Genomic DNA, 13,730 nt, shown 5'->3' with positions numbered 1-13,730 from the left:
ATTTGTCCCTTGTGGCCAGGACGTACCTGGACAATTTTCCATATTGCCGGGTAGATGCCAGTGTTGTAGCTGTACTGGAACAGCTTGAATAAGGCAGCAGCAAATTCTGGAACATATATCTTCAGGACTATTGCTGGAATGTTGGCAGGGCCCATAGCATTTGCAGTATCCAGTGCCTTCAGCCATTTCGTGATGTCACGTGGAGTGAATCAAATTCGCTGAGACTGACATCTATGATGTTGAGGACCGTAAGTAGTCTCACAACACCAGGTTAAAGTCCAACAGGTTTATTTGGCAGCACAAGCTTTCGGAGCGCTGCTCCTTCATCAGGTGAGTGAGGACTTGTGAAGGAGCAGCGCTCCTTACACAGATCAACATAATGCAAGGTAAGTCCATTCAAAATTCTGATGGCAGCAGGAAGGAAGCTGTTTTTGAGTCGGTTGGTACATGACCTCAGACTTTTGTATATTTTTCCCGACAGAAGAAGGTGGAAGAGAGAATGTCCGGGGTGTGTGGGATCTTTGATTATGTTGGCTGCTTTTCCGAGGCAGCGGCAAGTGTAGACAGAGTCAATGGATGGGAGGCTGGTTTGCGTGATGGATTGGACTACACTCACGAGCTTTTGTAGTTCCTTGCGGTCTTGGGCAGAGCAGGAGCCATACCAAGCTGTGATACAACCAGAAAGAATGCTTTCTATGGTGCATCTGTAAAAGTTGGTGAGAGTCATAGCGGACATGCCAAATTTCCCTCGTCTTCTGAGAAATTAGAGGCGTCAGTGGGCCTTCTTAACTATAGTGTTGGCATGGGGGAACCAGGACAGGTTGTTGATGGTCTGGACACCTAAAATCTGAAGCCCTCGACCCTTTCTACTTCGTCCCCATTGATGTAGACAGGGGCATGTTCTCCTTTACGCTTCCTGAAGTCGATGATAATCTCCTTCGTTTTGTTGATGTTGAGGGAGAGATTATTGTTGCCGTACCAGTTCACCAGATTCTCTATCTCATACCTGTACTCTATCTCGTCATTGTTTGATATCCGACCCACTACAGTGGGGTCATCAGCAAACTTGAAAATTGAATTGGAGGGCAATTTGGCCGCACAGTCACAGGGATATAAGGAGTATAGCAGGGGGCTGAGAACACAGCCTTGTGGGGCTGTGCGGCAGGCAGTTTGGTGAGAATGGAGTCAAGTGGGTTTTTCCCTCTTGTTGGTTCCCTCACCACCTTTCGGACTCAGCCAGCTCGGTCTGTGGGGTTACTGCCGAGCCACTGTTGGTTATGAACATTGAAGTCCCCCACCCAGAGTACCTACTGTGCCGTTGCCAGCCTTAAGTGGTTTCAGCATGGAGCAGTACTGATTCATCAGCTGAGAAGGAGATGGTACTCCTCCCACTGTATTCCACAGGATGTACCTAGGGATGGTGATGGTGGTGTCTGGGACATTATATGTAAGGTATCATTCTGTGAGTATAACTGCGTCTTACTGTGACTAGTCTGTGAGACAGCTCTCCCGAATTGGCACAAGCCCCCAGATGTTAGTGAGGAAGACTTTACATGGTTGACCTGGCTGGGTTTGCCGTTGTTGTTTTTGATGCCGGGTGGTCCATCCTTATCTTTGTAGTGGTTGGATATAACTGAGTGGCTAGCTAGGCCATTTCAAAGGGTTGCTTCATTGCTGTGGATCTGGAGTCATATGTAGACTGGACTGGGTAACAACAGCAGATTTCCTTCCTTCAACGACATTAGCGAACCAGATGGGTTTTTATGACCATGGACAGTGGTTTCATGATCATCATTAGACTTTTAATTCCAGATTTTTATTGAATTTAAATTTCACTATTTGCTGTGATTGGATTCGAACCCGAGTTCCCAAGACTTACCCGAGTGTCTGGATTACTAGTTCAGCGACAATACCAGATTTAAGGCTAACATGAGTCCATTTTTTTTATTGAATTGGGATTAAATAAATAAATCAATGACTAGTTTTAGCTCGAGCAAAAGTGTTGTGGTTGAACTGCAAATTGTGTGCTGGTTGTATGATTACCATTTGAACAGAACTAATTAATCTCCTCTGTAATATGGGGCTGAATAATTCTTAGTCTGATTCCTTCATGTCAGTGGGAGATATTTATGAAACAATTCTGATTTTAAAGGGATTGTGTTGAAGTATGAAGGATTTTGGAGCTTCTTGGCATTCTGCGTTTTCGAGCATTCGCAACTTTGCTGCATCTCAGTGATATCCAACACAAATCACTGATTCAGCAACATTCTGCCGCCATCATCTCTGCTCTCCATCCAAACCTTCCCCTGCTTACATTCCATAGCCTTCCCCTGAGAGGCGGCATGGTGGTTAGCACTGCAGCCTCACAGCGCCAGGGACCCGGGTTCGATTCTCGCCTCAGGTCACTGCCTGTGCGAAGTCTGCACGTTCTCCCCGTGTCTGCGTGGGTTTCCTCCGGGTGCTCCGGTTTCCTCCCACAGTCCAAAGATGTGCGGGTTAGTGGATTGGCCGTGCTAAGTTGCCCCTTAGTGTCAGGGAGAATTAGCAGGGTAAATATGTGGGGTTACCGGGATAGGGCCTGGATGGGATTGTGGTCGGTTCAGACCCGATGGGCCAAATGGCTTTTTTCTACACTGTAGAGATTCTATGATTCTATCTCCAGCTGGATCCCCATCAGGATTCTTCACTCCTCTGCTCACCATCCAGGCCACCCCTCTCCCCGCCACCGGCCAGCTCGGATAGAATTATTTAAACTATACGACACAGAAAGAGGCTATTTGGCCCATTGTATCTGTATCTCTATCTGGGCCTGACCCCACGCTCCTCTATTCTTTGAACATTAGTAGTTGCTGTTTCCCCTTTATTTTGCTGTGATTAGGTGTTGAATTTGTTGGTCTGCCCAATGCAGTAACAACTCACCTCGCTGCATGTACGTTGATGTTTCTCTGCTGCTAAGAACCATTGTTTTCACTCACACATTGTTACAGCAGATAACCATAATCTGTAGCCAGGGGAGTAAAGCACTGAGCAATCAGACCCTGCACTCACCTGTCTGTCTGACTATTTCAGCAACAAACAGACACACGTTGACGTTATATATTTTAAAACCACATGACCTAGTCTATTACTCAATTTCATTTATTGATCTAAATGGATTGGGGTTAAAGTATTGGACAACAAGTGCATAAGAAAGTTTAATTTTGATTTGATATGATTTGATTTATTACTGTCACATGTATTAACATACAGTGAAAAGTATTGTTTCTTGCGCGCTATACAGACAAAGCATACCGTTCATAGTGAAGGAAAGGAGAGGATGCAGAATGTAGTATTACAGTCATAGCTAGGGTGTAGAGAAAAATCAACTTAATGCAAGGTAAGTCCATTCAGAAGTCTGACAGCAGCAGGGAAGAAACTGTTCTTGTGTCCGTTGGTACGTGACCTCAGACTTTTGTATCTTTTTCCTGACGGAAGAAGGTGGAAGAGGGAATGTCCGGGGTGCGTGGGGTCCTTAATTATGCTGGCTGCTTTGCCGAGGCAGCGGGAAGTGTAGACAGAGTCAATGGATGGGAGGCTGGTTTGCGTGATAGATTGGGCTACATTCACGACCTTTTGTAGTTCCTTGTGGTCTTGGACAGAGCGGGAGCCCACACCAAGCTGTGATACAACCAGAAAGAATGCTTTCTATGCTGCATCTGTAAAATTTGGTGAGAGTTGCAGCTGACATGCCAAACTTCCTTAGTCTTCTGAGAAAGTAGAGACATTGATGGGCTTTCGTAACTATAGTGTTGGCATGGGGGGACCAGGACAGGTTGTTGTTGATCTGGACACCTGAAAACCTAAAGCTCTCGACCCTTTCTACTTCACCCCCATTGATGTAGACAGGAGCATGTTCTCCTTTACACTTCCTGAAGTCGATGATAATCTCCTTCGTTTTGTTGACATTGAGGGAGAGATTATTGTTGCCGCACCAGTTCACCAGATTCTCTATCTCATTCCTGTACTCTGTCTCGTCATTGTTTGAGATCCGACCCACTGCGGTGGGTGACGTCAGCAAACTTGAAAATTGAATTGGAGGGGAATTTGGCCACACAGTCACAGGTGTATAAGGAGTATAGTAGGGGGCTGAGAACACAGCCTTGTGCGGCACCAGTGTTGAGGATGATGGTGGAGGAGGTGTTGTTGCCGATCCTTACTGATTGTGGTCTGTGAGTTAGGAAGTTCCGGATCCAGTCGCAGATAGAGGAGCCGAGTCCCAGGCCATGGCACCTGCTTAATCCTGGTGCTGTCAGTTTTGTCTGTTGGAGCAGTTAAAACCAGGATGCTCAGGAGCCAGAGTTAGATGGAGCGTTTTGGGGCTGTGGAATGTTAGATAGATAAGGAAAGCACAAGGTAATGGAGGGATTTGAAAATCAGGATGAGAATTTTAGAACTGAGGTGTTTCTGGGCAGAGAGCCAATTTGGGTCAGTGAGCAAAGGTAAATTTCCAATTGGAAATGTGATGTTTGAATTTTAGACCTAATGTGAAGTATTGATTTACTTGGTCAAATAACTTGGGAGGCAAGCAAATAATGAATGTTTTATTTTATTCCTTAGGTGGTAATAGGCAGTAAAAGTGGACAACAGCTATATCGCATTTCTCCCTGGGCACGATACGTGACACGTGAACAGAATGCCTTTACATACGACTGGGTGCACTGGGACCCTCCCCAACCATATACGGTAAGCAACTTACTTTGCACATCCTTCAGGAAAATGCTTGGGTGAAAAATGTCACTTGTGAAGCAAACAAGTTATTTCTAGTAGCGAGTTATCACTGACCAACTGAAAGACCTTGAGCTTGAATTTCTCTACTTTAGTGTTTTTTGTCAAGGGAAAAAGGTCGGACATGAAGTTGCAGGATAAGTATCAGTATCAGTAAGGCTAAGTGTTACTTACATGTAAATGGAACAGTAGCTTCAAGTGCCTGCACATGTGGAATGAAGTATGGAATTGAGGATGTTGCCCTGCTCCGACAGAAACTACTCCACTGGTATCTCACTGAGAGACTCACTATTCAAATACATGGAAGGGCAGGAAGTTGCTGCAGTTGCCTCATGGATATGAATTAAATTGGTCACAAAGTTAGTGTTTCTCCATTCTAATTAAAGTACTCTTTCAATGGTGTGACAGGCCTTAATTATTGCCAAACAACCTCTCGGGCGTTGAATGTTAATTTTATTTGAAGTGTAGAGTCACACTCTTTCAGATTTTATTTACTGTTGTGGATGTAAAAAAAAGTTTAATTTCCCTCGGGGGCGCGGGTACCTGCCCCCCCTCGGGCGTGTGCCCCTGCCCTCGTGCCAGGTCCATCCAGGAGCTGGGTGGACCTGGCACAACTCAAACTAAGGTCAGTGAGCAGATTGCTGAGTAAATGCTGCTTGACAGCGCTGTTGATGACACCGTCGATCACTTTGTTGATGATCGAGAGGAGATTGATGGGGTGGTATGGTTGGAATTGTCCTGATTTTTGTTGTTAGGCCATACCTGGCCAATTTTCCATACTCTTGTGCTGATTCTAGTCTTACAGCTGTGCTGGACCAGCTTGGCTCGGGGCGTGGCTCATTCTAGGACACAAGGCATCTGAATTATCGCTGAGATATTGTTGGAGTCTATAACCTTTGCAGTATCCAGTGACTTCAGCCATTTCTTGATATCAGTGGAGTGAATCGAATTGGCTGATGACTGGCATCTGTGATGGTATGGACCTCAGGAAGAGGCCATGATGGATCATCCAGTCGCCACTTCTGCCTGAAGATCATTGGAATTGCTTCACTTTTGCCTTTTGCACAGATGTGCTGGACTGCCCCAACATAGAATCATAGAATCCCTACAGTGCAGAAAGTGGTCATTCAGCCCATCGAGTCTACACCGACAATAAGCGCACCCAGGCTCTATCCCCGTAACCACGCATATCCTACTAAACCTACGCATCCCGGGACACTGGGAGACATTTAGCATGGTCAATGCACCTAACCTGCACATCTTTGGACTGTGGGAGGAAACCGGAGCACCCGCAGGAAACCCACGCAGACACAGGGAGAACATGCAAACTCCACACAGTGACCCAAGCTGGGAATTGAACCCAGGTCCCTGGAGCTGTGAGGCAGTAGTGCTAACCACTGTGCCACCATGCCGCCCTTTTCTCACATAAAACAGTGCAACCCATGGGAACAAAGGCACCCCCTCCCCTTCTCCCCCCATTAATTGTCTTTTGAAACAGACTTTGGTAAATCTATTCAATTATAGTTTGCAAGTGTTTCACAACCAGGCAGAACATTAAAGTGCTGTGGTCCTGTCGACACTTTGTCTGTTTTATATATATGTAATCAGAGCTGTCATAGGCCTGGTGGGCTCTGACCGATTTCCAGAACTCTCGGGGAGAATTTATAAATTATCTCTGTGCCCAGCCGCGGACTAAAGTCTGCTCTTTGCGAGATATTTTATTTGTAATTAAACCCCTTTTGTGAAGTAGCACATTCCTGGATAGTTTCGAAGTGCCACCAGTAGCCAAAAAATGTTCTGAAAATGGTGTTGCTGCATGGGATGTTAGTTATTTAATTGTCCACAACCAATCATAACCGGATGCAGTAGTACTGCAGAGCTTAGATCTGATCTTTTAGTTATAGGATCTCTTAGCATTGTCTCTTACTTGCTGCTTATTCAGTTTGGCATTCAAGTCGTCCTGTGGTGTTTACAACAAAACTGTTGTAACCTTAGTTTTAGGTATGCCAGGCTGCTCCTGGCATGCTCTCCTACGCACTCCTTTGAAATCAGGTTGATCATGACGCATGATGGACATGATTCATCAGCTGTGGTGGGGGTGTGGGAAGGCGGTGGGGAATCTCTCCCAACTACATACCTCTGTGAGACCACCTCATGTCGACACTATTGTTAAGAAAGCCCCCTTTTTCAGAACATAAGAACATAAGAACATAAGAAATAGGAGCAGGAGTAGGCCATCTCGCCCCTCGAGCCTGCCCCGCCATTCAATAAGATCATGGCTGATCTGAAGTGGATCAGTTCCACTTACCTGCCTGATCCCTATAACCCCTAATTCCCTTACCAATCAGGAATCCATCTATCCATGATTTAAACATATTCAACGAGGTAGCCTCCACCACTTCAGTGGGCAGAGAATTCCAGAGATTCACCACCCTCTGAGAGAAGAAGTTCCTCCTCAACTCTGTCCTAAACTGACCCCCCTTTATTTTGAGGCTGTGCCCTCTAGTTCTCGTTTCCTTTCTAAGTGGAAAGAATCTCTCCATCTCTACCCTATCCAGCCCCTTCATTATCTTATAGGACTCTATAAGATCCCCCCTCAGCCTTCTAAATTCCAATCTGCTCAGTCTCTCCTCATAATCACAGAAGACTAAGGAAATTTGGCACGTTAGCTATTACTTTCACCAACTTTTACAGATGCATCATAGAAAGCATTCTTTCTGGTTGTGTCACAGCTTGGTATGGCTCCTGCTCTGCCCAAGACTGCAAAGAACTACAAAAGGTCATGAATGTAGCCCAATCCATCACACAAACCAGCCCCCCATCCATTGACTCTGTCTACACTTGCCGCTGCCTCGGCAAAGCAGCCAGCATAATTAAGGACCCCACGCACCCCGGACATTTTCTCTTCCACCTTCTTCTGTCGGGAAAAAGATACAAAGCTCTGAGGTCACGTATCAACCGACTCAAGAACAGCTTCTTCCCTGCTGCTGTCAGACTTTTGAATGGACCTACTTCGCATTAAGTTGATCTTTCTCTACACCCTAGCTATGACTAACACCACATTCTGCACTCGCTCCTTTCCTTCTCTATGACCGCTATGCTTTATCTGTTTAGCGCACAAGAAACAATACTTTTCACTATGTTAATACATGTGACAATAAATCAAATCAAATCAAAAAATCTTGTGGGTCTGTCTTGCTAGTGCAATAGGACATACTGAGGAATAATGACGGGATGCCTGTGGCGTTGTAAGGTCTGGTTGGGTGCGTATGTCTATGTAAGGCGTTTTGCAATTTTGATACACGCCTCAATATGTTGGTAAGGAAGAACTTGCAGGGGTGACAGGGCTGGGTTTGCAGTTGTCTTTGCCAGAGCCGAGGTCGATGTTGGGTGTTCTGACTGGTCTCATTCCTTTCAGACTTTTGTAGTGGTTGATACAACTGAGATATTTGCTACGCCGTTTCAGGGAGCATTTAAGAGTCACATATATTGCTATGGGGTCTGGTATCGCACATAGACCAGTCTGGGTAAGGACAGCAGATTTCCTTCCCAAAGGACATTAGTGAACCAGATGGGTTTTTGTGGCAATCAAAAATGGATAGTTTTTAGTTCTGAATTTATTAATTGAATTTAAATTCTGCCAGCTGCTGTGATGGAATTGGAATCTGGATCCCCAGAGTGTTAGCCTGGGCTGCTGGATTACTTGTGGAGTTATCACCACCCCACCCCATATGTGTAGTATTTGGCAGTTTGTTATAAGTCATGGGAAAACCAATGCACATCAAGTGCCCCAGTTCGCTGAAATTCTCGCAAAAACCTCTGGATCGCCGTTTCTTCAGTTCAAAAATTGAAGATATCATTGACCTGTCCTCTTTACTTTGGCACGAATGTATGTTCCGGTTGACTGCACCAAGAAGCATGGGAGATTCAGAACAAAGGATTATTGACTTTTGAAAAACCAGTCTTTGTCGACATTGCTGGTACATTTTCCTTTTACATGTGAGGTCTGACTGCTCTCATCTCTGGGGAGTACAAATCTACTCCTGTCAAGGTTAGCAAATGTTGGAATTCGGAAAATCTTTCAATGGATTTATTTTTGGACCTCATGCAATGGACCATAAGTCTTGGTTCAGCTTCATTCACAGCAGAGAAACGTTTAATAATTGAAATGGATTCTGTTTCCTCTTTTTAGTACGCAATGAAATTCTCACTATCTAAAGTTCAAAAGCTATCCTAGCCATAGGTAACCAATAGACTGTTTCTACTGAATATTTAAACTACAAGCATTTCATTTGTAACTTTTCATTTGGCAAAGTGATTCTTAAATTGGGCCAATATATTCCATCATTTAATGAGATTTGTCTATCCCACATAATCACGGATCAATGTGTGTCCCAATTGATTAAATCCAGACTTTGGACAATCTTGGGGCAGCACGGTGGCACAGTGGTTGGCACTGCTGCCTCACAGCACCAGGGTCCTGGGTTCAATTCCGGCCTCGGTCACTGTCTATGTGGAGTTTTCACCTTCTCCCTGTGTCTGCGTGGATTTCCTTCGGGTTTCCTATGGGAATAGGGCCTGGGTGGGATTGTTGTTGGACTCAATGGGCTGAATGGCCTCCTGCTGTAGTGTAGGGATTCTATGATTCTAATTGGGATCTCCGAGGTAGTGATCTCAGGATTACTACTGGTGCCACGTACTAGTCAGAGTAGAAATGACAGGACATATCGGATAAATACGTGGCTGAAGAGATGGTGTTGGGGAAGGGTTTCAGATTCCTGGGGCATTGGGACCGGTTCTGGGGGAGGTGGGACTTCTACAAATTGTATGGGTTATACCTGAGCAGGACTGGGACTGATGTCCTCGGGGAGTGTTTGCTAGAGCAGTTGGGGAGGGTTTAAACTAATATGCCAGGGGGATGGGAACCTATGTAAGGAGTCAGAGAAGGAAGGAGCAAGGATAAAAGCAAAAGGTAGAAAAGGGAATAAGAAAAGTGATCGGCAGAGAAACCAAGGACAAATTTCAAACAGGACTATAGAGAAAAATACTGGAATCAAGGCAAACAATGTTAAAGTAACAAGGCAAACAAGCTTAAAGTATCTGTGCCTTAATGCATGGAGCATTTGCAATAAAGTGAATGAACTAATCGCGCAAATATAAATGGGTACGATATAATTGGGATTACGGAGACATGGCTGCAGGGTGACCAGGGGTGGGAATTGAATGTCCCAGGTATTCAATATTTAGGAAGGACAGGCATAAAGGAAAAGGTGGTGGAGTGGCACTGCTGGTTAAAGAGGAAATTAACACAATAGTGAGAAAGGATATTAGCTCTGACAACATGGAGTCTGTATAGGTAGAGTCGAGAAATAGCAAGGGGCAAAAAACATTAGTGGGTGTCATATATAGACCCCAAACTGCAGTGGCGATATTGGGAATGGCATTAAACACAAAATTAGAGATGCATGTGATAAGGGAATATCGCTGATCATGGGTGATTTTAATCTGCACGTAGATTGGGCAAATCAAATTAGCCACAATGCCGTGGAGGAGGAATTCCTGGAATGTATACGGGATGGTTTTCTTGACCAATTTGTGGAGAAACCAACTAGAGAGCAGGCCATCTTACACTGGGTATTGTGTAATGAGAAGGGAATCATTGCCAATCTAGCTGTACAAGACCCCTTGGGGATGAGCGACCATAACATGATAGAATTTTTTATCAAGATGGAGAGTGAAGTAGTTGATTCGGAGACACGGGTGCTGAATCTTAATAAAGGAAACTATGAGGATATGAGGCGTAAGTTGGCCTTGATAGATTAGGGAGAGTTACTTGAAGGGATGACAGTGGATAGACAAAGGCAAACATTCAAGGAACACATGGGGGAACTGCAGCAACTGTTTATTCCTGTCTGGCACAAAAGCAAAATGGGTAAGAGGGCCAATCCATGGCTTACAAAGAAAATTAGAGAGAATATCCAATCCAGGGAAGAAGCATACAGATTGGCCAAGAAAAATAATAGGTCTGAGGATAGGGACAGTTTAGAATTCAGCAAAGAAGGACCAAGGGATTGATTAAGAAGGGGAAAATACTGTACCAAAGTAAGCTTGCAGGGAACATAAAGACCGACACTAAGAGTCTCTATAGATACGTGAAGAGAAAGAGGTTGGTGAAGACAAATGTAGGTCCCCTACAGACAGAAACGGGGAAATGTATAATAGGGGACAAAGAAATGGCCGACCAACTGAATACATACTTCGATTCTGTCTTCACAAAAGAGCACACAAATTAGATGCCAGAAATGTTGAAGAATGCAAGATTTAGTGAGAGGGAAGACCTGAGGGAGATGAGAAATGGTGCTGAGAAAGTTGATGGGATTAAAGGCGGATAAATCCCCAGGGCCTGATAATCTACATCCCAGAGTACTTAAGGAAGTGGCTCTCGAAATAGTGGATGCATTGGTGGTCATCTTCCAGGATTCTATAGACTGGAACAGTCCCTGCAGATTGGAGGGTAGCGAATGTCACTCCAATATTCAAAAAAGGAGGTAGATAGAAAACAGGGAATTATAGACCAGTAAGCTTAACATCGGCAGTGGGGAAAATTCTCAAATCCGCTATCAAGGGCTTTATAGTAGAACATTTAGAAAGCAGTGGCAGGATCAGACAGAGTCAGCATGGATTTATGAAGGGGAAATCATGCTTGACAAATCTGTTGGAATTCTTTGAAGATGTAACTTGTCGAGTTGACAAGGGGGAACCAGTAGATGTAGTGTATTTGGACTTTCAGAAAGCGTTTAATAAAGTCCCGCACAAGAGATTATCATGCAAGATTAAAGCGCATGTGATTGGGGGAAGTGTATTGAGATGGATAGAAAACTGGTTGGCAGAGAGGAAGCAAAGAGTAGGAATTAATGGGTGCTTTTCAAGTTGGCAGGCAGTAACTAGTGGGATGCCACAGGGATCGGTGCTGGAACTCCAGCTATTCACAATATATATTAATGATTTGGATGAGGGAACAAAATGTAAAATCTCAAAGTTTGCAGATGATACCAAATTGGGTGGGAGGGTGAACTGTGACGAGGATGCAGAGATCCTTCAGAATGATCTGGACAGGTTGAGTGAGTGGGCTAATAAATGGCAGATGCAGTATAATTTGGATAAGTGTGAGGTTATTCAGTCTGGAAGCAAAAACAAGGTGGCAGATTACTACCTGAATGTCTGTAAATTGGGAGAGGGGAGTGTGCAGCGGGACCTGGGTGTCCTTGTGCACCAGTCGCTGAAGGTAAGCATGTAGGTGCAGCAGGCGGTAAAGAAGGCAAATGGTATGTTGGCCTTCATTGCGAGAGGTTTCGAGTACAGGAGCAGGGATGTGTTGCTGCAATTATACAGGGTCTTGGTGAGGCCACACTTAGAATATTGTGTGCAGTTTTGTTCTCCATTTCTGAGGAAGGATGTTCTTGCTCTCGAGGAAGTGCAGCAAAGGTTTACCAGGCTGATTCCGGGGATGGCGGGACTGATGTATGAGGAGAGATTGACTAGGTTAGGATTGTTTTCGCTGGAGTTCAGACAAATGAGGAGTGATCTCATAGAAACTAATGAAATTCTAACAGGTCTAGACAGGATAGATGCAGGAAGGGTGTTCCTGATGGTGGGGGAGTCCAGAACCAGGGGTCACAGTCTGAGGATTCAGGGTAGACTATGTAGGACAGAGGTGAGGAGACATTTCTTCACCCAAAGAGTGGTGAGCCTGTGGAATTCATCACCACAGGAAGTAGTTGATGCCAAAACATTGAATGCGTTCAAAAGGCGGCTGGATATAGCGCTTGGGGCGAATGGGATCAAAGGTTATGGGGAGAAAGCAGGATTAGGCTATTGAGTTGGATGATCAGCCATGATCGTAATGAATGGTGGAGCAGGCTCGAAGGGCCGAATGGCCTCTTCCTGCTCCTATCTTCTATGTTTCTGAAAGGATTATCGATTCCGCATACCCTGCAGGGACTGAGGGTACGATGGTAGATTGAGGTGTGATGCAATAAACGGTGTCTTAGTTTGTAACTCAGTCTCTTGGGTGTTGTGTTACAGGTGAGTGGCAGCTTTTTCTTCTATCGTGTCGTTGACATTGCAGCAACAAACTGTCAGTTGTCTCTCTTCCCCTGGAGTGCCGGTGTGAATGCTCTCCTATCCTCACAAGGTGCAGACTATAACACTGACATGGCAGATGGCTGCTTTCAGTTCTTTTCTCTCACTGCCAGTGTCAGATCCGTTTCTGTCAGCCCTGCTGCCTGTAAGAAATAAGATTATGCTGTCTTTTTCAGTCTGTTGAGTTTGAGACTTATTTAATGCCTCCAAATGCTTTCATATTCTACTGGGATTGTAGCATATGGTAAGTCCAGACTTAAACCATTATGTACAAATTACTCATCCTGTTGCCTCTTTACTGGAGAGTGGTGGGATGTGGGGTTGTTTGGAAGAGAGGGCAAGAAACATATCCAACTTTCGACTGAGGTGGTGGGGCACAACTTAAACTGCAGCGAGTTTATTAACAAGTAGCTTATAAATATAATAAGAGGTCAAATAATTGGCCATAAACCAGCTCTCCAGTTTCCTCCAGTTTGTCCTTGCTGAAGAACAAACTAAAACTGGTCAGCTTCAGCCATGAACTCCTCTTCCTTGAAGGACAACCTTCCTCATAATTAAAGTGCTTCCTTTAAAGTAAGTTCAATACAATATTGCTCTAGACAGAAGAGATGGAGAGACATGTTCCCATTGGTGGAAGGATCAAGACGAGGAGACACATACAAACATACCCACACAAATTAGGAGCAGGAGTAGGCCATTAGTCTCCTTGAGTCTGCTCTGTCATTTCATAAGATCAAGTTTGATGTGAATGTGGCCTCAATTCAGCTTTCCTCCCATGCTCTTTGATTCTCTTGTCAGTCAAGAGCCCACCTAATTCAGCCTTA

The 13,730-nt window shown here is 44.8% G+C and overlaps 1 protein-coding gene across 3 annotated transcripts in view; it reads left to right on the top strand.

Moving 5' to 3' along the window:
• Nucleotides 1-13,730, top strand: part of gbe1b (glucan (1,4-alpha-), branching enzyme 1b) — a 580,146-nt gene that overhangs the window by 241,081 nt on the left and 325,335 nt on the right. For all 3 annotated transcript variants that reach the window (XM_078233069.1, XM_078233067.1, XM_078233068.1), the window contains exon 4: nucleotides 4,597-4,722. In XM_078233069.1, the coding sequence (XP_078089195.1) occupies nucleotides 4,597-4,722 (126 nt within the window). The remainder of the gene's footprint in view (nucleotides 1-4,596; nucleotides 4,723-13,730) is intronic.

Source organism: Mustelus asterias, chromosome 17, assembly GCF_964213995.1.
Source record: "Mustelus asterias chromosome 17, sMusAst1.hap1.1, whole genome shotgun sequence".
Classification (NCBI taxonomy): Eukaryota; Metazoa; Chordata; class Chondrichthyes; order Carcharhiniformes; family Triakidae; genus Mustelus; species Mustelus asterias.
Note: the sequence above shows the minus strand (reverse complement) of the source record. Positions and strands in the feature narration are given on the sequence as shown.